Source organism: Alligator mississippiensis, chromosome 4, assembly GCF_030867095.1.
Source record: "Alligator mississippiensis isolate rAllMis1 chromosome 4, rAllMis1, whole genome shotgun sequence".
Lineage (NCBI taxonomy): Eukaryota > Metazoa > Chordata > Crocodylia > Alligatoridae > Alligator > Alligator mississippiensis.
This window is the reverse complement of record NC_081827.1, coordinates 227,219,060-227,246,111: the sequence shown is the minus strand read 5'-3', so window position 1 is coordinate 227,246,111 and position 27,052 is coordinate 227,219,060. Positions and strand designations below refer to the sequence as shown.

At 43.0% G+C, this 27,052-nt stretch overlaps 1 protein-coding gene and 1 pseudogene across 1 annotated transcript; one reads left to right on the top strand and one right to left on the bottom strand.

Moving 5' to 3' along the window:
* TNFAIP6 (TNF alpha induced protein 6) lies at window positions 1-27,052 on the top strand. The gene is made up of 6 exons (XM_019480636.2): window positions 1-191; window positions 12,282-12,419; window positions 13,896-14,057; window positions 20,714-20,942; window positions 24,281-24,321; window positions 25,555-27,052. Exons 1-6 carry the CDS (start codon window positions 98-100, stop codon window positions 25,716-25,718), a joined length of 828 nt encoding a protein of 275 aa, XP_019336181.1. The 5' UTR covers window positions 1-97; the 3' UTR covers window positions 25,719-27,052.
* Window positions 14,930-15,119, bottom strand: LOC132250480 (U4 spliceosomal RNA; annotated as a pseudogene).

Genomic DNA, 27,052 nt, shown 5'->3' with positions numbered 1-27,052 from the left:
AGATCTGGTTTCCAGATGTTTCAATAGAGTGTAGGCAGCTGCTAGCAGACGAGCTGTAACAGAGAGCATTTACAGTCTAAGTGCTCAAACACAAGAGATGATCGTGTTAACTCTCTTGTTTGCCTTGGTGTGGGACAAAGTGCAAAGTTGGGGATTCAAGGATGGAGTCCTGCATAATTCCATTTGGCTAGGTAAGAAATAATTTCATTCATGAATGCTTTGCTGCAGAAATAACTACCTTTCTTTCAAACCATATAAAAATCAGCCATGCATTAACACAGGCAAAATCCTGCACTGAAGTTGCTAGGATTCTGATCTGAATAATGATTGTTTTGAAGTTCTTAATGATTTCACTGTTAACTACCTAACAAAAGCTTATTACACAAGAAAAAAAACACCAGGAAATATCTAAATTAAGTATATTCTCTGAAAGCATGAGCTGAAGTGAACATAATTACTGTTAAATGAGAGTATAAAAGAAAAATATAAAAAGAAGCAATTGCAAAAGGAACACACTGTCTTTTGCATGAACGTGGCATATGTATTGTGTCCCAAACCCAAAACTAAAGGATTAGGAATACTAGCTCTCTTCACAGTTCTAGTATTTCCTAGATTTTCTATAAAAACACGGGAAATTTATGTTTTTGCTATGGTTTGCTTGCATCATTAAACAGCTGAGGGATAATTATGGAAGAATGAGCCATACTAAAACACTGTGGTGATAGTGTTTTATTTCAGTAGTGGGTTAGGTTTATAGGTTATTTCCCCAAATTTTCTACAAAGTCAGAGCAAGCATGTGTAATGTGTGTGCTGATTTATATACAAATATGTATACAGTGTTTTACCTTTTACAGAATATTATGTATTTATTAAAGCATTTCTAACCATTTTAATTTCCAGATTTCATGCAGCATCTGAGCTGCTTTCTTTTAACTCTTAAACAGCTTTCTAGCATATCCTGGGTGGTACGTGGCTAGTACCCACTCTCCAATTGAAGGGATGTTAGCAGGTGTGAGTGTGCTGTGGAAACGTGACTGCCTAGCTTAGGCCAGCTCACCTCCCTCCCCTGCAGAGCAGAGCAGAGACCATGGGCACCCAGTAAGGTTTAACTGTTTACAGATTTAATTTACAGCACAGTGTCAAGAAAGCTTATTGAACAGGTACATTGAACAGGAACTCTTTACAGACTTAAATCTACAGAGACAGTAAATCTTATTAAAATATATACACAGGCAATAATAACTGGGTATGGCAGATGCAGGCTCTTTATCAGCATAGGCCTTGGCCCTCAGCAATCTTCTGGTTAGCGTACAGCCCCTACCCTCAGCAGGCCCTACAGGCGGCAGGCAAGGGAACAAGTGACAGCAAACACAGGTTAAACAATATGTCAGCAGATGAAACCTGGCAGGTATAAAACAATAGTCTGAGGACACATAAACAAGACTACATCAGTAAAATTCAACACATAAAGATAACAAACACATGAAAGTAAAATACCGAACGAAGGGTACTCTAGTAGACCCTTGAGCAACTGAACCACTAGCAGGCAAAACAAGGCAGGTCATGAGCGTTTCATAACACAACATTAAAGTACACAAGGTTACAATAAAGGACACAATTTACAGGCCACTCCGCAGTATAAGGAATGAGGGCAATCTTAAACTGTTACTTAATGAAACAGACAATGGTACAGCAATTGTGCCAAGGGAAGGAATAATAGAAGGAAACAAAACAGGTTACCATAAAGAAACACCGTCACCCACAACTAGTCCATGTGACTAGAATGGCTCAGTAACCATGAAGCTGGGGGCCCTCCTCCGCTGTGGAAACTCCTGTCTCTTCCCCTCCCTAGGACTGCAATCCGCTACCCGGGTAACTCACAACTCCCCAACGTCTCTGGTGGGCTTAGCTCATCTCTCTCTCTCTCTCTCTCTCTCTCTCTCTCTGTGGGGTTGGCTGCAGGGGCTTCCCCACCGCACTGGGATGGCCACTCCGTCCTGCTGCCACTTGCTGCAGAAAGGCCCGAGGTATCTTGTACAGCTACACAGGTCAATGAGCCCTCTCAGGCCCCATGCACCACTCCGTGCACCATGAGGGGGCTTCTGCCTCTTGCAAAGATGGGGACCCATGTTGCCTTGTGCAGCCACAAGGTCCCTTCAGCTCCATTCAGGCCCTGTGCACCACTCTGTTCACTGTGGGGGCTTCTGCCTCTTGCAGGGATGGAGACCTGTGCTGCCTCATGCAGCCATGTGGTCCCTTCAGCTCCCTCCGAGCTCCGTGCACTGCTCCATGCACCAACACCGCAGCTGCCTCAGTGGCAGGGGCTGGCACACAGCCACTCACTGCTTCCCACTCACGAAGGCTTCTTCAGGGCACTTCTGGGGCAGTTGCTCTGCCCCGCTCATCAGCTCCACCAGCCCTTCTGCAGTCCTTCTTCTTCGTCCCTCGTTGAAGCCGCCCATGTGCTGGGCACCCAGGCTTTTATCCCTTCTGGAGGCTCTGCCCCCAGACTGAAAATTGACCGATGGGGAAGCCTGAGGGATTAGTTCTCCCTCAGAGCCACTTCTTCACCGTGCCCTTGTGTCAGGGCAGGGCAGGCCTGTCTCCTGCCTTCTCCTGATTGGTGGGGAAGGGAAATGCCCCCACCAATCCACCTGAGCCATCTGGGCTCAAGCCAATAAGCCACACTAGTTTATCTAGTCCTTGCCCTGAAGAGCTTACAAACTAAAAGATGTATGAGTGAGAGAAGTGTATGCACGCACTCCACTTTTCTATTTAAGTACACTTTAATTACCTCCCCTCCTCAATAAGGCATGAGCATGGCCATAGTTTTTGATATTTGTGGTGTCAGAGTAGAAGGAAGATGCTAAGGTAAAGGAGATAGCCCTGTTGCAAATCATCTCAGAGAGGATGAGCAAGAAGAGCAAATTACGAGAGATTTGTGAGATAAGTAGTCAAATCTAGTATTCCTGGCTGAAGCAGGTACCAGGAGGTGGTGTGCCTAGATGATGTGGTATGTGATGGGGAAAGCCATATGGTCAGGAGACCCTTTGACCCAGAGACTGTCATTTATCACATACTTGTACAGAGGTATAATGGGTCCCAGCTGGTTATAATCTTTAGATGCTTTCAGAATATAAATGTTAAATAATAATGGTAAAATCTAAACAGCATTATTTTATATAGACTGAGTGTCAGTATCGGGTTTTATTCCACTGTAGAAAATATCCTAGGTTTGCATCACCACCCACCCCTTTAAAGGAAGAAAAATAGAGTTATATGGGACTGAATAGGGGTAATGTTTCCTGCTGTTACCATTCTTATGAAAACCAAGGAGGAAGCACTTGCAATAAAGCAATGGTGTCAAACTCACTTGGCTCCCCTGAGACATGCAGCATGTGGGCCTGGTTTAGGCCGTGTGCTACATGCAGTGCAAAATGCTAGTTTGGGGTACATGCAGCATATGGCACCTGGCAGGGGAAATACCATGACTACTAAGGCAGTTTTCCTAGTCGCTGGGGATAACTGTTTTTCTGGTATGGGCCGGAGATAATGTATAGTTAACCTCCCACTTTTATTTCCCATGGGAAGGTCTTGGCTTTACACCTACTTTATGGAAATGGGAGGCTCCTCCCTAGTTTGCTCCTGCGGCCAAGCTGAGGGCAAGCAAAACTTGGGAGAATCCAAACTCCAAACCTCCGGGCTTGGGCCTACATGTAGGATGCCCATCAAATGATATGGAAGCATCTGAAGCCCCAAGTGGGGGTGGAAGATGTTTGCTGGTAGTAGGGCCGCATATGGTTCTTGAATGACTCACGGATTTTGAATTGTTTTAGCTGATTTGACTTGGAACATGAAAAATTTTCCATAAAAAAAAATGCTGGACCAGTCTTGTGTGCTAGATCCAGCGTGCAGGGCTGGTCTATGGACCTGATCCAGACCAACCTGGAAACCAGTGTGCAGGGATGGTCTGCAGGCTTGATCCAGACTGACCTGGACCTATTGTGCATGGCTTGACTGGCCTGGGTACCACATGCTGCATGCACCCTGGACCAGCCCTGTATGCTGTATGCAAAACATGCCAGCTCCAGCCTGGCATAGCCTGAGATGCATGGGACCAATCTGGGGCCCATGCTGTACATAGCATCCATACCAGACCAACCCTTTAAGCTAGATCCAGCATGGGCCAGCATGGGCAGCCTGTCTGCTGACCCAGTTTGAACAGCCCCAAACCCAATGTGCAGGGTTGGTCTGGCCCAGGCACTACATGTAAAACATGCCTCAAATTAGCCCCATATTATATGCAGCCCACACCAGGCTCTGCACACCACATTGAGAGCGTACAGCCGGTTCCAATGTATGCTCCACTGGAGTAGTCAGCACTGTAGGCCAAATAATCCAGATCCAGGGACCATACCTTTTGACATCCCTATAATAAAGAATATACCATGCCTGCAAAGATAAATGAAAGATAATGGTAAAGACTAATCATTTGTGTATGTGTACAGAAAAAGGAGTACTTCAGACCACATCATGTCCTTGTTTTACTCCTCTAAAACTGTGCACTAACCTAAGAGCTGCTATCTACACCAAACTAGGAATAGTGATTACACGTGGGGTTGCAGCATTTATGGGAGGATCACAAGCCCCATCAAAAGTAGCAATAAGGCTCATACCACAAGTGGGACAGTCCCCACTAAAGCCAAAAAAAAACACTGTCCTATACACTAATTATTGCAACAAAATTATTGAACCATTGATTACTCTTGGGGAGAAAAGAGAAATGAACAAATTATCAATGAATAGGCAGTGCAGTTACTCATAATGAAGTGAAATCTCACAAGGCCACAGCAAGTCTTCACAGTCTTCATAGAAACATATGTTTTGATTGTTATGTAAGCCATAAAATAAATAACCTATTTTCATCTTATGTTGACTGTAGTAGTATGCAAACAATGTCTTTGTTTCCCCTAGAAAAACAACCACATTAAATAAAATAACAGAGTGAGCATTTAGCAGAGGCCATAAAGATATAAGAAAGGAAGAAGCCAACAATACTAGAATAAAGAGAAGCATGCCTAAAGGATGGCCTAGTCACATTTGAAGTCTGCTTTAATTTAGACTTTACAAAGCAAAGACCAAAAGAACGATTTTTTTTTTCTTTTTTTCCCCAACAAAATAAGGCATTATAGCAATAACCTAAAAGCCACCAGATCTCAACTTAAGGTGACATTAGAGATATACATGCTTTCACCTTATTTCTATGCATTTCTTTGTCTTAGCTTCACTTACTAAACAAAGATCCATGCTTCAGCTGAATACATTAGCTTCATGCTAACACCTTGTTTATTTGACTTAGAGTCTGCTTTCACAATATGCACATTATGCCGGAAAAGTTATCGTAATGCTAATGAGAACAACAGAGCAACATTGCACAAATATTTCTGTTGTGTTGTTAAAAAATCCTGGATTGTCATAATGGGACAAATCCCTGGTGTGACCCCACTGAGGGCAGTGGAGTTATACAAGGCTGAATTTTGACCATGCAGGGAAAAATAATTTGATTTAATCAGCCCAAAAAGATGGGAACAGAAAATAAATTTGCAAAGGAGGATTTTTCACTTTAAGGTAATTTCTTCATGGAATAGACATTTTTCTTCTAAAGACGTTAAAAGAATAAACAAACATTTAGTCCCGAAAAGCAAAATAGCAGCTAATTTTTTGGCTGTTTCCAAGGCAATATGTAAATAGAGAACATACTTTTTAATTGCTTACTTACATTGCTTAGAAATTATTTAAAGGGTGCAATTGAAAGCCTTTCCTAAGGCAAGGAGTAATGCACTGAAAACTAAGAAAATTGGGCATCAGGTGACTTTGTGAAACAGTGAACTGGTAGCTGTAGGTTTTTAAGAGAATAGTGTAATGAGTAGCTCTGCAAAGGGCCTAGTATTAGTTAGAAATACAGTGGCCCTGATTCTGAGCTCAAGAGGCACAACCTGGGAGCACTGTATCATCTGTACATCTCAGCAAGTAATAGAAAGCAACTAGAGCAGCCTCAGAGCTGCTGTAAACTGGATGTAATGAATCTCAAGAGCCTATCTGCAACCCAGAATAGCTGGAATGTGTCTCCTTCCAGCCACACATACCCGGCCTAATACATGCCCACCATAGAAGGGATGGCATGAGGGTGGGGAAAATGGTAGGTAAGAAGATCTGTCCATTCTCTTGCCTTCTCTATTCTTTGAGGCCCTAAACTCTGAATCATGTTTTGTTGCTGTTGTTGTCATTTAACATACTTTTTTGTCTAAAAAGCACTGAACCCCTGTAGAGAACATCCTTGTTCTTAAGTACTCTATAGATTCTTAAATTTCTAGACAAAAGAGTAAGGACTATTCCTGGCTCCGCTTTCCTTCCTCACAACTAGTTTAAGGCCATATAATGTGAAATATGAATGTGAAGCTTAAATAAATTACTCCAATTTTTAAAACTGACCAATTATCACAAAAGTAATTGTGTTTTCTGCTTCCCCTTTAATTTTCTAATACCTTTCCCCAGTCTCTCATTCATTTTAGTGGCACTTTGTGTCAAGTGCTGTAGTTTTAATCCCTGAATGGAAGGGTCATTCAACAGTCTGATATCACCTGACAGTATGAAAATGTGTTGTTATTCTGAAAATGCATTATTATCTAACTGTCCATGAAGTCCAAGGAGAGCTAGAAGATCAAGTGATGAAAGGAACACATGCTGTCAGTCCCACTTGTACTGCACCCTGTGACAAAATCCTAAGGCATGATGGAGAAATCTGTGGCAAATGGCCTAATTTTATTGTATTTCAAATAAAAAGGAAGGAAAGCAAGGGCAGTGCACAAAATAGATACAGTTTTTACAGAAGAGGCTGCTACCCACTCAACAGGCCTTGAAGGCCTCTCTATGGACAGGCATAAATACAGAATGGTCCGAAGACTTTCTAAAAATCTTCTGTTACTATTAAGGGAGAGGAGTTCCCAGACAGAGATCAAGGGGGAATTATCTTTCTCTCTACCAGCCCTATCCTTTAGGAAGAGACAGCCTATAGAGCTGCTGTAATAAGCTCCAGCTGGACTATTTCCTGCCTATGTTACATCAATCAATTCTCTGATGTATGACATGAATAAACTGAATGATATACTAACATTCATATATGTACAATACTTTGTTGCAGATATATTTTTGCTGCTTTTGCTGTCTCAATGTATTAAAAACAGACTGAAAGATATGATTAATACATAAAGATAGCCCTGCATTTTAATGGTGACACAAGGAATTATAGCAAACCTCAGAGCTTAGCAGGGTATGTGTGTGTGGTCTCCCCTGCCAAAAGCTACCAGCAAATCATTTTATAAAGGAATACTAAAGATGTAAACTGGTGATTACTCCCAGGAAGGGGAGACCACCCATAGACCTCAATTCATGAAGACTAAAAAGCTCAAAGTATAGAGACTTTTACACAAATTGCAAAATAGGAACCTTCTCTATATGCAAAACAAACCTGTCTGCAGTATTCTCTCTGCAAGGAGACTTCAGAAGCCATGCAATGGAACAAAATATGAGTTTTAAGGATTAAGATTTGTAAGCACCCGTGTCACATAGTGGGGAAACTGAATAAGAAATTTCAGGCTCTAAGACTGGTAAATCCAAGATGCTGACCTTACAGGACTCTCTGAGGTTGTGTTCTCAAGGGCTGCATGCAAAGAAAGGGAGGTTAGCTACCCTGAGGGTCAGTGACTGACTGTACTTTAGGGCCATCCATAAATTAGAACAGTCCTGAGACTCACTTGCTCTTTGATTTCCCAGGTCTTGAGGGCCTAGAACCACCTTAACTAAAGCCTTCCATCTCCTCCTATCTTGTGCAGGCTCCTTCCATCTTATAACATCTTCACTTACACTGTCCCAATCTGTTTTTATGTTATCTTCCAATCATTGCCTTTGACTACCATGAGGTCTGATACCCCGCTCCACCTCAGCTTCTTGCCTCACATGTCTTCTCTCATTATCCCTCACAATAAACCCATTTCATTCTCTGCACTCTTATCTTGCTCAGGACATCTTTTGTAAAGGTCTTTTTTAAAGGTCTGCAAGCTCTTATTTATCTCCTTTTCCATATTCCATTTTCTTTTACTGCACCAAATATTTTTCATAGCACTTTGTAGTCTTTTTCCATTTGCCTTTGTCCATGATTCACAAGCATATGAGAGGACAGGTTGAATATGTTCTATAAAGCTGAATTTTAAGATTTCTTGACATTTTTCCTTGGTGATATTATTTTATCCAGGCTCAATAGGCATAGAAATAGCACTATAAATTCTTGTCTTTATTTCTTTGGTTGTTTGATTGTTCTCAGTGATTATTGTTCCTAGATATTTCATTTTTTCTCCCTTTTCCACAATGCCATTCCCTATCCTTATTTTCCTATGAACTTGAAATTTATTTCTAATATATTTAGCCTTGCTGACATTAATAGCAAGCCCAACTTCTATAGTGCTTAACTCTATGAATCTGTATTCTTTTGTACCATTTCCATTTCCTCTCCTACTAAGCAGACATCATCTGCATACACAAATACCAGATGCAGTCAGTTCTACTGCAGACCTGCTCATTCTTTTTCAACAGCTTTTACAAGCATCGAGTTGAAAAGCATTGGTGACAGTGGGTCCCCTTGTTTGAACCAGCTGTTGATTTTCCATCAGATCTGATAGCATTCCCTCAATTTTTGCATAAGTCCTTGATCTTTTAATGCGCATCCTAGTAAAGCATACCCATTTTCCATCCAGGAAGAGCACACACCAACTGCTGAAACTTCCTTAGCCTGACGAAGGGTTTTTGAACCCGAAAGCTTGCTTAATAAATATTTTCCAGCTATTTGGGTTGGTCTAATAAAAGATATCAAATTCACCCAAGGAACCTTGTCTGCCTATACCCATTTTCTAGGAATTCAAAACCCTGCCATGGTTGCTCATAGTGATTCTCTTTTAATATTATCATAAGCTTTGATGAAATCTATGAAAATTTGATGTACACCTTTTACAACTTTCCATTTCTTTTCCAGCAATAACCTCATTGAGAATGCGATCCAAAATTGATCTATCTTCCTCGAACCCACACTGATAATCATGTCCCTAAATTTTTTGTGTATATGGGAGCAATTCATTTAGCAGCAGTTTAGGAAAGACTTTTACTTTGTGAATGGTAACGGGGATACCTTGACGGTTATTATACTCTCTTCAATCACCATTCTTGTAAATTGGGCATATTATTGCCTGCTTCCTTTGTTTGGTCATTTTTTCCTCTCTCCAGATACTTTTTATCATCTTGTGAAGTTGGTGCTTTAGCATTTTGAATCTAAATTTCAAGCATTCAGCTGAAAGATTGTCTGCCCCTAGTGCCTTATTATTTCTGAGTTTTTAACAGAGATCTGTATCTTCTCTACCAAAGGATCTGTGATTTTGATTTTAACAATAAGATTTTCAGCAATTCTTCCTAAATGTATAATATAAAAATGAAGAAGTTCTTTGAAATATTCTTTCCAAACCTTACTGCTCTAACTTTTATTGAGAACTGGTCACCTTTCTCATTCTGACAATCTCAGAAATCCTCCACTTTTTTCCCAATGTCACAAACTTGTGTCCTTCTCTGAACACAGATCAGGTAATATAAATTCATGATTTTTTGGACTCACTTTGCTTTCTTGTGAGATTTGGTGATTGATTACTTCAGTTCTCAGATTGTCTCATGAAAGAACAGTGATGTTAAGTTCTGCATCATTAGATTCCATTATTCCAGAGGTTTTCAACTTTTTTTGGTCAGTGTACCCCTGGCAGGGAGTCCCTTGGCGGCCGGTCAACAAGTGAGTGGGGGGGTCTCCCCCAGCGGCCAGTCGATGAGCAGTGTGGAGGGGTTACCTCTAAGTTTAGAGTAAACAGCCTAAAACAAGATTTAGGTTGCTTGATCAGACAATTTGGAGATAAACAGACTGCTTGAACTTTTTGAGCCTTATTTGCATAAAATGAACTTTTCCACCCAGGGGAATCTATAATATCTTTTTATTCTCCTGTGCAATATGAAGTTTCACTTCCACCTAGGAGAAATGTTACAATCCGTGCATTTTCCTTTGCCTGAGGAAGGGTGAGTGAAGCCAAAAGCTTGCAAATAAATAAATTGCTTTGCAACTATTTAGTTGGTCTAATAAAAGATATAACCTCTGCCAAGAGTTCTGCATATTTTTTGTCTGTAGACCAACAAGGCTAAAACCTGTATCCCTGAAGCTTTGTTATTATAATATAGTTAGCATGCTTCATCACCGCTTAGTATAGATGAATCATATTATTATTTTTTGCACAGGAGGCAGCCAAACTCCTTGGATCCTCTATAAAATATGCGTTAGCCTTGCCTAGGCCAAGGAAATTTCTGAGTATGTTCATATAGCAGCCCACTGTCTGCAGAGAATGTTTTAAACAATGTAATCTAACCCTGCTGGGAGCAAACTCAATTAACATAGGTCCAAAAACTACACTGGCAGACATCAAGCTGGCTACGGTATGAGTCTCACCATTGCTAACCACTGCTCAGTGGTGGGAAAGTTTTCAAAAATGTCCCTAACATCATCAAAACTAGTGGTTCTAAGCATTCTGTCAAATGATAGTTGATATAAATACACAAATGTTTTATAATTCACTGTTTAAGATTATGTTGACTAATAGTAACCCTATAGTACTAGGGCATGTGTAGATGAAATGTGGCCCCTAAATTGAAGAGGTGGGTTTTTAAAAACACTTCAATTTAGGGCCCTTTAAACCCCTGTGTCATGCACACACTTTCCTGCCTCTCCAGCAGCAGTGAGAGGAGGGTGAGCTGCCAGCAGGTGGAGCGGTCCCTGGGCTGCAGGGGAGGTTGGTGCTTCCCTCTGTGGCAGCAGTGCCCCCTTTCTACCCCAGGTAGCACCTGCCTTCAAGGCACCTGGCTCATGCAGTCCTGGGGGGCACTGCAGCCACAGAGGGAAGCACCAGGCCCCCACACAGCTCAGGCAGGCAGGCTCCAAGGAAAAAAAAAGGATCTTTGGTGAAGCCTGCCTTCCCGGGCTGCTGCCAAGCTGCCTGCAGGGCTTCCTGCAGAGTCCCTGAGCTGCACAGAGTCCAGTGCTTCACTCTGTAGCTGTAGGGGCAGAAAAGGAAAACTCCTCAGAGGAGTTTTAGTTTGCTGCACCCCAAGTCATTTAAGGTGCATTACACCACTGAATTTCATATAGCAGCTGTAATTAATGAGCAATACGCCACCGATGCATGCAAACACCAACACCATTAAAGCATGCAAAACCATTTAGCCCACTTTAAAGTGTTGTGCACACATGCCCCTCATTTCAACTACACACTACTATACAGTAGTTTTTGTCAGATATCATCTAGTACAGAGGTTTCTGTTCAGATGAGTAGGTTCATACACCTCTAAAGCCAGTTTGTTCTCTAGTACAAGAGAAAGGGGAAAAAAGCAAAAATTTCAGATCTAGTTCTCCTGTTGGGAAGACTCAAGATTTCCAGATGTACTGCAATTGAGAAAGAATGGTATAAAGATCACTTAATTTGTAATATTATTGACAATTGCCCTTTAAAATTAATGTAAATTTCTGCATATAAAGCAGCTGCATAAAAGGGCCCTTGGCAGCAAGAGTAATGACAGGAGTTTTACAGTATTGTTATAAAACTTATTTAAGAAATGTTCTGGATGATAGAAATGTTAGCTACCAAAGGCTCAAGTTTTGTTCCTTGTGAGACACAAACTCAGTCATATGTGGGTTATATTGCAATTCCCTTTAATTTTCACATCTGATTTTCCAAGTAATACTGGCTTCATGTCTCTAGAACTTCAAGACAAAGTTCTGATTCATTCTATCAAAAACACATTCAAAATTAGATCCAAACATATGTGGTGACAAAACAAGCAGGAAACACCACCCCAAACGTCAAATACAATACCCCAGGGTTTCTGACACCAGTTGATAATTTCTAAAGCTACTACTTTCCAAGAAGTTCTGGCAGTCCAATATGTTGATTCGTTCATTCAAAATTCGAACCTCCATATGTTGGGAGGGACATAAATTACTTGATGACTATCTAGTTTATATTCTCACCGGGACAATAGTCCAAGGTGCAGTTCCTGAGAAACCAATGGAAACAGTGAGATATGACATCATCCAGGAGGGGTGGTTATTCTGAAGAAATACTGAATTGCTAATTGTTTTGGTCCCACAGAGCGAGCAGCTGGAGTGTATCACAGGGAGGCGCGAACTGGAAAATATCAGCTCACCTATGTAGAAGCAAAAGCTGTGTGTGAGTATGAAGGAGGACGTCTAGCCACATACCAGCAGCTGGAGGCAGCACGAAAAATAGGTTAGAAATCAAATGTCTATATGAACATTCATGGTTTGAATTCCACATCACCTGTTCACCCTGTTGCCAACACTCATCAGAAGTATTGTCATTGCAGGGAGCAATGGAGCTCTTACAACCCCATGAGAAAACAGAGGCAACTGGAATTTTGCCTGAACTGTACATGGCTAAAGGCTGCTGTGCTTCTTGTACAGCAGCCAGTTGTAGCAGCTGTCTGCATTGCTGGGGAATCCCTTTGTGCTCTGGGTGTGGCAGAGAGCTGGTGGGGGAGAAGTGCATTAGAGCAGCTTCTTCCCAGATATTTCTAGGAGTGGCCTCACTCCCAAATCCTTATCAGTCTGTAACAGGAAGGGGATGTTATTGTTGGTATAGGACCAGGTCATTCCCCTCCAGTGCATTTTCTTATTAAAATGATAGCTCAGCATTGCAGAGGCTTACTTCAGGAGAAATGAAAGGTCTCAAATTTTCACAGGAATCCACCAAAATATTTTTATCATGTTTACTCAAAAGGTATTAGTAGAATTTGCTCTGTATGGATTGAGATGAGAACAAATGCCCCAGTGGAAGGGTACAAGTGTTTGGTGTTAAAAGCTGAATGAATGCAGACCTTCACATAGCTATTGTTTGTTCAATGTAAATGCTAATAACATTTGTTCAGTGTTTCATGATACATTCATTCAGAACATTAGGTTATTGGAAAATATCTTCCATTCTGAGAAATATGCAGGCTTCATTGTTGAGTCAGAAGCTGGCAATAGACACCAGCACACAGTCAAAAAGGGTACCTTTGTCTTCTGTGACTATGAAACCCTAACCAACCACAAATATGCTCTAGTTTTTCATTTTGAAAATGTGGTCATCTATTTAAAAATTTTTTTTTTCCAGTACTGAATAATGTTGAAGTCTTCGACTGTTGTTTTTAAACTCTTAACCATAAACAATGTATTAACAGGACTTCTAAAATTGGAAATATAAATTTAATTTTTAAGCTCTTATTTCCATATCTATGTTCTGTATACAGTATTTTATTTACCCTAAGGGCCCAGTCCTCCATATTCTTATACACTTAAGTAATGATTGAGCAAGGTTTGGAAGATGAGGCATTAGGAAAACAAATAAATATAATACAAGTATGTGACTAATTTAAAATCTAATTTGAATACAAAGGCTGGTACTGTATTTAGATTCTCCAGGGTAATGCATTTTATAGTTCATCTTCATCTGATTTTTAAATGAGAAAGCAATAATTTTAATGTGGAATGCAAGAAGTAATGTTATACTTTTAAATTAATGTTTTCCATGTAGAAGAGAGCAACAGCTTCATAACCTGACAAGATTTCTGTTCAGCTAATTATGCATTAACTTATTTTTATCAACAAGAGTAAAATGTTAGTTGGAAGGAAGCAATAGTCCACACAATGTTTCTTGCTTGGAGCAAATTTACACAGCATTCACAGAACTTTCTTTCTCTCACAGGTTTTCATGTGTGCGCTGCTGGCTGGATGGCTAAGGGCAGAGTTGGCTATCCCATCGTGAAAGCTGGATCAAACTGTGGGTTCGGAAAGACTGGCATTATTGACTATGGGTTTCGGCTCAACAGAAGTGAGAGATGGGATGCCTATTGCTACAACCCTAATGGTGAGTTTAAAAAGAATCCACTGGTGATTATTTATTATTACTATTACTAAAAAATATGTTTTTACTAATTGATACCCTAATAAAAGATTGACAGTTGGCCAGGGAATGAATTATGTGGCTAACATTTTGAATGTGACATGGTGAAAAATGCCATCTTGCGTGTGCAGTTTTACATGCTTGTATCTCTGTTTAGGCTGTGGGTAATTACAGATAATTTAATTTAGATGCCTGGTTTCAAGTACTTAAACCTGAATATCTTGTCCTGTGTATTTGTAACAGCCATGTTGCTGGGAAAACTTAATATCCTATATTGTGAACAGAATTTTTTATCTACATTACAAAGTAAGTTCTTAGAATACTAAAATTAAAAGAATGTTTTAAACTCCAGTTATGTGTCAGGAAGAAGGTAGGACAGGGTGGACTGAACCAGTTAAATTCTTAAGATGCCATCCTGCCCACCCTCATGCCTGACTTCAGCCCAGCATGGCTAACCACCTCTGAGTTATGTTTCAGTAATTTTCCTGTCTGTTTGCCTTTCATGTCTCTCTGAAGTTGGACAAGAAAAATCCATTCAGTCAGTTTCATTCTGTTCATTTTGCTATTCTGGGTGTTTCTGTTGCAGACACTGCTGTCAAGAATTTTTTTTTAAACCGCCATTTTCATGGGTTTGAAAAAAAAATCCAGAAAAAGGGTTCTATTGATATTTTCAATTTCAACTTCATAAACCCTTTTTTCTTATAAATCTAGATTATGCCCAATTTTGAATTATGACTATCCTTTTAATTGATGTCCTTTTTAATTGTTTGACATTTGGAAGGAAGTCTTAGGTATAATGAAAAACAAATAAAAGCAAGTAAGTTCATTTCAATCTACATTTTAGAACTTCAAAATGTTTTCAAAAGGTTAACTCATCAGTAGTTGCTGAGCAATATTCTAACAAGCTATAAATAAACTACCTGTTCTCCCAGTGTAAGGGTCAGCTTCAATGGAGCTAATTCAACTAGCAATGATCGTGCCTCAGTTCAACCTCACAAGCTCACAATACTGCCACTGCGCAAAAATTAAATGAGGATCTCTTCCAGGGTTTGGTAGTGTTGAAGTGATGTTGTTAGCAAGCTGGTCCAGGAAATATGTGAAAGATCACCATCACTGACAAGAATTCTTACTTTGATATTCTCCATAGGTTTTTTAAGCTACACGGGATTTTTCTAATCATCTAGTATGATGTCCTTCTTAAAATTGTGTTTGAAGCCCAAGCTGGGGAATTTAACTCTTCAGTGTTTTACTTTTGTTATTAAACATGCATTTTAGGCAGAAAATATATATCTGACTACAGCTGTTTTCTCCTGCTAGCTGACTTTAAAGTACATACAGAGAAAAATAAATAAGAGACGAAATGCCATTAAATGGGGAATGTTCTTCAGATGCTTTTCATATAAACATATTTAGAACTTGTTTCTATTCCCATTAACGGAACTCTTAAAAATGAGTTTTTAGCCTGGAATTGAAATATAAGCATACATGATTGAATGGATAGGGTGCCAGCTGGGTGTTTAGCACATAGAGAAACTACCCAAGCCAGGCTGCCAATTCTTGGGCCAAACAGAGTATGTCTTGGCAGGGTAAATTACCTCATGCTGAGTTCTGTACTGCTGCTGCCAACTGTTGCCAGTTCCTAAGCTAGCTGGCTCAGATATGACTTATATGTTTACAGCTGGCTCAGCTATGTCTACACTAAATTGCAGTCTCTCCAATACAATTTGGTACCACTACACATGGCATGCTGAAGAAAGAAGGCAAGTTCAGGAAGACAGTAAAAAGTGGACATGAATAAAACAAACGCTTAACTTTGTATGTTCTTTATGTCATTCTCATAAAGTCCAAATATACTGTTCCATGTTATGAAGCCAGTATTTAGGGTTAGTAGTGACATACATACAGCTGTGCATAACTTGTTTGGACATGCTATGATTCTAGCTTGTTTGTGTTAGCTGGGCAGTCATCAACCAAATAGCTCTGTAGGGTGGGGGGGATACTCACAGATGTTCAACATATAAAGACAGGATGAGAAATACTTCACCGATAATTACTGTCAGCCTTTCTTTCTCCTTTGTCAGCCCTCTCCTCTGAGATGTATGTTAATTATTTTACAAATGTTTTGCTTAGTAGTGCAGCATGACTGCCCAAAGCTCTTAACACTCAGAAGACAATTTGAATCCTTCCCCTTGCAAGAAAAATGTTTTATGATTGATGGACAGTGCTGTTCAGACTCAAATAACCTGTCTTCAGGTTACAGGGCAGGGTCCTAGGGAGGCGATGCTCAATCTTCTTTAATTAAGTAATGCCAGCACTACCCTCTGAGGCTAGGGACAGACATTCAATAAGCCTGAGCCTGAATTGATTCAATCTTTGCAGGTTAGTTTAACCTGCAAAGTTTGAGACAATTTGGAGGTGGACAGACATTCCCTTTTCATTCCAGAAATGCAGGCACATGCTTACAGTAGCTTAGGATAGAAGCTGGGGGGCACTAGAGCATCCCTCCCTTCCCTTCCACAATGCTGAGCTGGGGCGGGGGAGAAGGGCATGTCCAGGCCCAGGCAGGATGCTCTGATTAGGGAGGGGTGTAAACCCCAACCCTGCCTGCGCTGTCCTAGGCTTTTCCCAGGTCACTGCCCAAGGAGCGGTAGTGTTACCAGACCTTGTACCTGTTGATGATACTGAGCTTTTCAATCTCACTCTCCCTGCTTCTTCATACTTTCTGCAAACCAGGTCACTTCTGATACCTTTCTCTGTCCCCTCTTGAAGAGGGACAGATTGCAGCTAGCAGGTTTTTCATAGACATTAGGGCTGGAAGGGACCTCGGAAGATCATCGAGTCCAGCCCCCTGCCCAAAGGTTACTTGTCAGAACAAAGTTTACTGGCCCATCAAGCCCTACAAAAGAAAACATCTCTCTCATTAGTTTCAAGATCTTCTTGGATAGGGACAGACATTCAAAAAGCCTAAACTTGAATTAATGAATCTTTGCAGGTTAGTTTAACCTGACTAGGCTGAACCAGTTCGTAACTGCACAGACATCCCCTCTGGACTGAGAACATGGAGGCACATGCCAGCAGTGGCTCAGGCTAGAAGCCGGGGTGGGGCTAGAGTAGGCCTCCCTCCCTCTCTTCCACAGTGCTAAGCTGGGGGGACATGGCCAAGCCCCAGCAGGACACTCTGATTAAGGAGGCATTTTCCCCCTCCCCACTCTGCTTCTTACCAACCCAGAAGGGAGTTGATAACAGAGCATTTAGCAACTCCCCAGCAGGGAGCTGGTAACACCCCCATCAAGAGAAAACAACCTCTCTCATTAGTTCAAGCTCTTCTTAAACAACATTTTCCAAGGAAGGAACACAGGGACATTACCAGCTGACCTGTTGATTAGCTCCAAAAAGCCATAAGCGGACACTGTCCTGTCTGCCTTACACAGACACCTCTCAGCATTAGCTAGCATACCACATGCTGGCTACGGTCCATGCTATGGGAGAGAGGAGGGGGGAAACCCTGCTTGAGCAGGCAGTGGGTGGGGCAGAGGGTGCAGTCTCTGCCCGAGTTCCAGCCAGGGACCAGAGGGGAGAGGCCAACCCAGGTCTCTGGAGCAGAGAGCCCCACCAAGGGCTGTAAAACATCTGGGATGCTGGGGAACTCTGGTTTAAGTTAAACCAGGAAGGGGTGTGGGGCAGACATTGCATAAACTGGTTTGACCCAAATCAGTTAATTTTGATACTATATTCAACCAAGTTTATCCCAAACCAGCTGTGGCGGAGCACAGGGTGCTCCTGCCACTTTAAGGGCCTGGAGCTGGCAGCCTCCAGGTGCCTGATTGCTGCAGCCATTTTGAGGCCTATATAAACCAGGCAGTTTGGCTGCAGGAGGGCAGGCAGCAACATTGCCTGGCCTTAGGGCTGCTGTGTACGACCCGGAGGTAAGGGGGAGCTGCAAGGGGTTGGCAGGAGGCTCCTGGTCCTGGGCATGACCTGAAACTGCACCCTGCCGGGAGTGGGTGGTCTGGTGGGGCTCTCAGTGGCGCGGGAGCCCCCAGGAAATGCCAGGCCAGTGATCACCCCGGTGAAAGGCGGGTCGGGGCGCCTTAACCCCTAGCTCCCACCACCACCGGGTGGGTTACCCTAGAGTTTGCTGGAGGGCCGAGAGGGCCTGTGTGATGAGGGCCGAGAGGGCCCGTGTGTGTGAGGGGCCCAGAGAGGGTAGACCCCGAGAGTGGGAGTGATGTGGGCGAGGTGCCGCGGTTGCTCCTAGGAGGAAGGGAGTAGTGGCACGGTGAGGCCCGAGGAGTAGAGAGTGGCTAGAGAGACCCAGCCCGAAGGGGAGAGGCCCCTCGACTGGCCCATGCTGGGGCCAGGACCAGTGAGGGTCAAAAGGGCCAGGGGCCCACTGCGAGGGACGCCCAAGAGCCGGGGGCCTGGGGTCCCGACTGGCCTTGAGGTGGGCCAGGGCTAGGTAGCCGAAGGTTCCGGGGGAACCACACCCGAGAGGGGGACAAGGCTTCGGGGGGGTGAGGTAGCCCAGATGGCGGCGGAGTGGCCGCCTGTGTAGCGAAGATCATAGTGGGGTCTTGCATGGAGGATTCTGGGGCCCAGTGCAGGGGCCGGTGAGGAAGAACACCATGATGCCAACTGCGAGGCTTGGGCTGAGGTATTAGGGGAGGTCGGAGCCGCAGAGCGCCCCGGGCATCGGGGCAGTCGAAGGGCAGCCTCCTGCTTAATTATCATCATAATTGAACTGATTATCATCAAAGGCGTGGCGGACGAGATGAGCGGGCGGTTGCCCAGAGACAGGTGGGCGGGCCGTGAAGAGCTCGGCCCTGAGTAGGCCTGCTGTCACGGTGACAGGCGGGCGGGCCATAGAGCTCGGCCCCGGGAGGTCCCCCTGTCACACCAGCCATTTTGAAACTGGTTTATGTGCACTGAACATCTGTTCTGTTACAGGTTTAAACCAGTTTCTGATCACATAAACCAGTTTATGTGTCATGTCTGTCCTTAGCCCTTATCTGCAGCATGCATTTGCATTTGCAAGCCACTAGCTGTCTGCACTTTGTTCCAGTGAAATTGGAGACCCACACAGATACCTCTCAGCAGTAGCTAGCATGGGCGGGGGGAGGGCATAGCCAGATGCAGGATCTCTGTGCTGGGGTCCCTGACGTGGAAGAGAGGCAGGAAGGGGGATCCCTGCTTGAGCAGCAGTGGGGAGGGGGAGGCAGGAGGAAGCCTGGCAGTCACTGCAATCCCTCAGCCAGCCAAAACAGTGATAGTCCTCTGGTTAGAAAGGAGAGAGGCAGGGCCAACCCTGTTCTGCTCCAGCAGACAGCCCAAGCCAGCCCAGCCCAGCGCAGGGCTACAAAGCATATGGGACACTGGGGGACTCTGATTTAACTTAAACCAGGAAGGAGACTGGGACAGATTGCATAAACCAGTTTGACCCAAATCAGTTAAGTCTGATACTACATTCAGCCAGGTTTAACTTAAACCAATTTCAGCCATTTTGAAACTGGTTTATGTGCATTGAACATATGTTCTGTTATAGATTTAAACCCGTTTCTTAACCAGTTTATGTGTAATGTCTGTCCCTAGCCTGAGAGTCTAAAGATATTGGGAGCACCTTTGTGCAACAAACTGTGCTTGAGAACCATGCCTTTCTCCTGAAGTGCTTGTGTCAAAGAGTTTATAAATCTGAAGACTAAATGTTCAAACTAAATGCTTAATTCTACACACTTGTGTTTTTATGTTTTGTGTTTACAACATTCAGTGTAATTAATGCGAACAAGTGTTTAATATCTTGGAGTATAAGACATAAAGAAGGGAAAATAGGGAAAAGCAAAAAAAAAAAATGCTATTAAATGGGGATGAGGGCTCAAGTTTATAGACTTTGATTTTAATTTTAAGGAAGTACCTGAAAGAGGAGACATAAGGTTTGATGGTATGATTTATAAAAAAACACCCTGTGAAGCCAAAAATTAGACTAGGCCAAAAAATGCAAACCTCTTTATAGAAATACCTAGGCTCTAATCCATATCCCTTTGAAGTCAGTAAGAGACTTTACACTGTCCATGTCTACACGAGACACTGACTTCACAGTCATTACTGCTCAGTCATTTAGTACAAGTCCAAGTGTATACAAGTTTAAACAAGTAGAAAAGTTTATACAAGTACTAAATGACTGTCCAGTAACCCGAGTTACTATACAGTAGCACTGATGTACTGCTTTTTTGTGATGCTGCTATGCAGTCGCCCAAGACTACTGTGCAGCAGTGTCGCATCACTTTTGTTTTCACTCAATGCTACTGTGCAGTAGTCTTAGGCTACTGTGCATTCAGCATCTTGTGTAGACACAGCCACTGACTTCATTGGGCTTTAAATTAGGCATCTAATTTCCAACATATGAACTTTGTGTGAACTGTACACATCATATGTGTGCAGTGACTTCTATGGGTTGAAAAGGGTGAGTGCATGGAATTAGATGGACACTATGGAATAGTCAATGAGTTGATTCTACATATTTCTGAGGAAAGACCTAACAGATGCATAGCCATGAAGGACTAAATCCCCTTCAAAATCTGAGATAAGCACTTAAAGTCTTTCTAATGTTTTAATTTTTCTCTTAGGAAAAGAATGTGGTGGAATCTTTACAGATTCAAAGCACATCTTTAAGTCACCAGGCTACCCCAATGAATATGAAAATGGACAGATCTGCTACTGGCACATTAGACTGAAGTATGGGCAACGAATTCATCTACAGTTCCTGGAGTTTGATGTTGAAGATGACACTGCCTGCATGGCTGATTACTTAGAAGTATATGACAGCTATGATGATGTCACTGGCTTTGTGGGCAGGTAAAAAAAAATCCACGTCTTTATTTTATTTAAGTCAATATAGTTGGTCTTGAAATGTTCAAGATAATATTTCATAGTCTCAAAATGGGGCCAGACAAAGAGCCCTTTTTCAGACTGTATTTGCTGAATAGATCCTTCAGTAATTCTGCATCCAATGTGTTTTAGAAGAGGGGTTGACAAATTATAGCCTACCAGCTGGATTAACCTTCAGAGCCATTGATTGGGTCCAGCCCACAGAGTTAGGGTTTGGTGGCATTCAGCAGCAGGAGATGTTGCTCAACTTACACCGGGCCTGCACATCCAGGTGCTTCACCCTTCACACACTGCAGTTGGGCAGCTAGGAGACGTGCCGGCAGAGGCAATTCGGTCTTAGTGGCAGCCTATTTAGCCCCAGGGGGCACATCCACATATGCAAACATGTGCACTTGCAGCAGTTCAAATAGAAGCGGTGCAAATTGGAGCCTCAGCACATGTGCTCAGACATGCACTTTGTTGTGGAGCAAATTGTGCCACTTGGGGCAAAATAACCCTGCCTGGCTCCTCCTGGATCTGCAGCCAGGGGGAGCTAGAGCCCGGGGCTAGCACCTGTGCTGTCCCCAGCAGTATAAAAAGCCGCCCTGGGCTACTAGCTCTCAGGAGCTTCTGGGGCCCAGCCAATTGGTACCTGTGGACACTACCCCTTGTGCCAGCTGGACTGCTGGAGCAGCCCTGAGAGTTCCCTGCACCCTCTACCAACTGCAGCAGTCTGGCAGTGGGGGCTGCTGCCTGGCTGTGATCTGCTGTGCACCTGCCAGACCCAGATGGGGACTGCACAGCCAGTAGACTGTGGTTGCAATGTTGGCCTCTGTGCGGCACTACTACCCAGCCATCTGGCAAGCTATCACCTAAATGATGTTCCAGGTGTGGTGGCTTGCTTTGACCTGTCAAAGCATGTCCTCCTGGCCCCATTTGGCCAGAAGGTCAGCCACAGCCAGCTGGGTCCAAGGTGCCAGCTCTGAGCAGGCAGGGTCCTGCCACTGACCTCCCGAGCAGGGATTCTGGTGTTCCCTATTGGAAAACTGAAAAATCCCTGATAAAAAAATCCTGAAGTCACTCTGTAAAATACCCCCAAATCCATGTCCCTCCACAAGTAAAACAAAAGACCACTATAAAGAGAGAGAGAGTGAGGCGATCAGTAGGACAATGTTTTATTGATATATCTACAGCGTTAAAGCAAGTCTCTTATCATAATAAAAAAGTGAACTCTAAATACATGTTTCATTACTTCATGAATATATATTTTGCTGCCCTCCCACAGAGGCGATGGCCCCCACACAGGGGTTACAGCACCCCCACAAGGGATTCAGCCCCCCTACAGGAGACTTGCCCCCACACAAGGGCTTGGGCCCACCAACAGGGTGTTCGGCCCCCACACAAGAGCTATGGCCCCCCAACAGGAGCCAAATGGCCCCTGCAGGGCCTACCACCCCCCCACAAGGCCCACATGCCCCACCCCAACCCCCCGATTGCTACCCCACCTGGCCCCTCCCCCCCACCCCAATGGCTGCCCAGACCCCCCAATGGCTTCCCCACCCAGCCTCATCCCCCAACTTGCACCCCCAGGTCCCCATGGCTATTCCCTCAACACTAGGCACAGTCATTTAAAAAAAAATGGAAAAAACAAGCCATGCTTACCTTAGAAGCAGGGGTTGAGGGGCTCCGGGGCCTCCTGGAAGAGCCCCCCCAGACAGCACAGGACAGTGAGGGGGGGTAGGAGGGCCCAGGCTGGGGCTGTTAGGGCTGTCCCTCTGCCCGGCACTGTGTGGGCAGGGCCCCAGTCAGCCAGGTGGCAGCTGGAGCTGCTGGTAAGTGCCAGGGGTTTTGGGGGGGAGTTTAAAACTATGGGGTGGAGGGGCAGGGATTGGGGGGCTTGGGGGCTGGGGCCAGTCAGGGCAGGGGTCGGGGGGCTGGTGGGGGGTGAGGTCAGGAACAGCAGGGGTTCGGGGGCTGGGGGAGTAGGCGGGGCCAGCTGGGGTCCCCCCCCATGGTTCCCTCCCCACTCCTCCAGCCCCCCGACCCCTTACTCACCAGAACTGGAGCCCTGGTGCTGAACACGCGGCCTGGCCAGCAGTGTGTTTCAGCGCCAGGTTGAGGGCCAACCACAGAGACGCTCTGGCAGCCAGAGCATCTCCGGGAAGGACCCAGCCTCCGGTTGCCTCAGGGCACGGCTCTGCTTTTTTAAACTTTGATTTTTTTTAGACCCCTGGATATCCTCTCATTTTCTCCCTGCGCTGCAATTTTGCAGTGCAGGGAACATTTTGTTGTTCCCGCATGTGCCTGTCATCCCGCCTCAAAGGGGTTTGAGGCGAGGCAAGAAGCACGTGTGCACTCGTCTGGACACGGCCACGCTGGGTATTCCAGCCCACCCTCGGAAAATGCTGTTGTCCCCTGTCCTAGGATATCGGCATGGATAGCTCTGTAAAATATTTTTTTTGTAAATAGGCTTTGGGTATTTTTACTTCTTTACACGATATAAAGGCACAAGAGGTTTTTTTCAACTGCTTGGTACCTTTTATTGGTCTTTCATATATTTGCTAGAAGACCTTTTGAAATTCTGTTTGTTTTGACAACATCATTGTAGAGATGGGTGGGGATAAAATGATTGCAAAAATATACTTAATCCAAGATTATTTGACAAGGAAATGATGTAAGTAAAACAAAGTAAAACCAACCCAAGGAGTTTTAAACAGTCTTTAAATTTAAAAAAAAAAATTCCCTCCTTGCTCAGTTTTCACTCTATGATATCATCATTTTGCTAGTTCCCCGGTAGCCATCATGTCTTTCAGCATAGAACACCTGGATTTCTAATATAAAAAAAATAAAACAGAAAAAAAATACAAAACCCTTACAATGCCCATCATTTTCAGACCTCTTTTTGCATATTATCGAGTCACCAAGAAAAGACATAATTCCACTTTTTTTTACTGCATAGGTCACATTTAATATTTTTGCCTGATGTATAAACTTCTTTCACAAGCTTCAAGCCATTGCTCCTTGTTTTAACCCCCTTCTAAAACTGAATGGGTCTTCCCTTTTCATTTGTTTCATTAATTTTCTTTATGTATTGCAAATTTGGGTTCTCTTAACCTTCTTCTTCTCACACATACTTTGTAATTTTTTAGACAAAGAGGATAAAAATATGTAAGCTTTTTATGTACATTGAATAGACTCCAGTGAACAATTTAGCACAGTGAGCCATAGCACAAAAGGAGACTTCAACCCTGTAGCAACAAGGGATGTATGTTATTGCATATTTGTTAGTTGACATTTAGTTACAAGCCATAAATAATCTTTTTCAGGTACTGTGGGGATGAACTACCAGATGATATCAGCAGCACAGGTAATATTTTATGTCCTATTCAGGATAATATGTATGTATGCACGCATGCATGTATGTATGTATGTATACACAGACTTCTTTTTCTCCCAGTTTTTCATAGCCCAGGGAACCCAGATAGCTGAAAATTAGATTTTTACTTCATGGCCAGTATGCCATAATCCATCGTGCAAGCTTGCTAGCATCAACCTTGATAAATACTATTACTTACAAATAAAGGTAAAGGAAGAGAAATACTAAAGAAGTCTTGTTAAAAAAAAGAATTAGGAAAAAAGTCTGCAGGCTCTTACTCAATAGGAATCTCCAGTGGGGATGTTTTGTACAACACATGGGAAGACTGTGCTGAGACTAGTCCTCTGAAGCTACAGAACCACAAGTAGTGTAGCCAGCTCGGGGCTATGCTGCACATACCCAGTAAACTGCCTCTTAGAACTAGATGGTGCTCATGCAGTGCTGCTCTAATGCAGCTACTGTCATTCCAGTTTAGGAGCCAGTGTGTGCAAAGCAGCTGTGGTGTGTCCCAGCACAGCAGTTGTGTATTTCAGCACAGTGCTGCCTTGCCTGTATGGAGACAGACATTATCACAAAGTGACTTCACTGATCCAGTCCCTGGTCTACAAGGTATACCCACACACTAATGGCTTCTGGGCTCTTGCATGTCAATGTTTCCAAAAAATAGATATACTTTTTGGAATTTCAAAATTTCTTGAAAACTGGAAATACTGAACCGTCTTTCACACCAGAAGTGCTCAGTTTCAGTCAGCTCTGGCAAGACGTGATCAGCCACAGCCACAAAGTAAACTTACCATGCTTCAAATGAGGAGTTATCCATGCATATTTCCCCCACAACCCCAGACCTGAAGAAGGAGCCTTTGCGCCCAAAAACTTGTCTTACATCTCTCCCAACTATACAGTTTGTCCAATAAAAAAGACAACAAAAAACCATCAGTTCTCCAAAATCAGAAGCAGTATAGCTTCAGAAGCAACATATCCATACAGACAGGCTAACAGGGTGGTGGCTATACAGCTCCCAGTTAAAGGCAGACTGTGCTCTGGAGCATGGTAATGTGATTATATCAACATGAGGATCAAGGGCTGTAGGATTTAGATCCTGGATTTTTTTGTGGGGGAAAAAAAAGTATTTCTGGAAGCAGGACATGAAAAAAATAATTCCAAAGCAGCACATTTTCATTCGTCCAAAAGGAAGTAACTTATTTTTTCTTTCTATTCCTCTAGGAAATGTCATGACCTTGAAGTTTTTGTCAGATGCCTCTGTGACAGCTGGTGGCTTTCAAATTAAATATATTGCTGTAGACTCACCCTCAAAACCAAGTGATGGAAAAAATACAACTTCACAAGGAAAAATAAACTTCTTACCTGGAAAATTTGGCATTATGTAAACAGACAGATCAATAGAGAATGGAACTGAAAGGTAATGCTATTAAAGACAGATATCAGAATTCACGTTAGATATTGTCAACTACGTTACAGGAATAGCAGCTGCTACAGCCATTTTTCCTTTTGTCTTTCTGAGTCTTTTTTATTTTTGTTTTTAAAACACTTCTTTATAAAGTGTATTGGGAAATTACTTTGAAAACTGTACTTAAATGATAAACTATTATTCTCTAGATCACAAAGAGTGAGTGAAACTAAAGGATTTATTCTCATAGGGCATGTCTACACACTGCCCTACAGTGACGTAGCAATGCGCTATGTCGCCATATGGTGCGCTACAGCAATGTAGTCATCACGTGGGTCTACACATGATCGCCAGCTATGTCGCCATAGCAGCATACTCCCCCCCAGTATAGTGCACACACCGCTACAATGATGTAGCAGTGAAATCTAACCGTGTGCCGCATGCACAGTGCAGTAAGCACCCGTACTGCACTGTGCTTTAGCACTTCCAAAAGGAAATACTAAAGCATAGCGCTGTAGCAACATTGTTGTATGGCAATATGTAGACATGCCCATAGGTGTCCTAACTAATCCTTTTTTAGCATAATTCACTCTTTTTTTTCTCCTCAGCTCTTGTGTCATGTCACTGAAGGATGTTTCTGTAGGGGGACTAACATTCAATCAGAGCAATTCATCTCTTACATTTTTCTTACTTTTCTTTTGTACCTATGTATTTAGTGCTGTTCAGACTTTGTTTTCCCTAGTCTTGGTTTTTTTTTTTTTTTGGAACACTTTTGAAAACTAATCACTTTCCCTGGATCCAGGAAGCCCTTAAAGCAACCCTCACTCCATGGTAGACTGCTTCACAGTTTAAATGCATCTTGAGAGTTGGCCTCCTGAGCCCACAGTTGGAGAATCTGAGGTATCTGAAGCCAAAGATTATGAACCAGCATGACAAGCACATCTATTATTGTATTGTCCTCATCATGTTATTGTGATCTGAGTTGTAAACAATTAAGCAGAGTTTGTCATGTCTTCCTTGCCTAGTGCCAGACCATTCCAAGTATTTTCACTTCTCAGACTTTACCCATTAATGATGAAATATTCTCTGATACCTGGGAAAACTGGGAAACTAATGCACCAAATTAAACTGCCTATTGACCACTAGTAAACCCTTCTTCAAGATACTGACTACATGTTATATTTTGTTCATACCAAGAAGACTCACTATACTGACTGAGAAAAACATTGAGCATTTTCCATGTTTTTAACTTTCTGTTAAACCCTTGAGCCCAACATATCATTAAATCTACCTCTTTTTCAATTATGTCCAGAA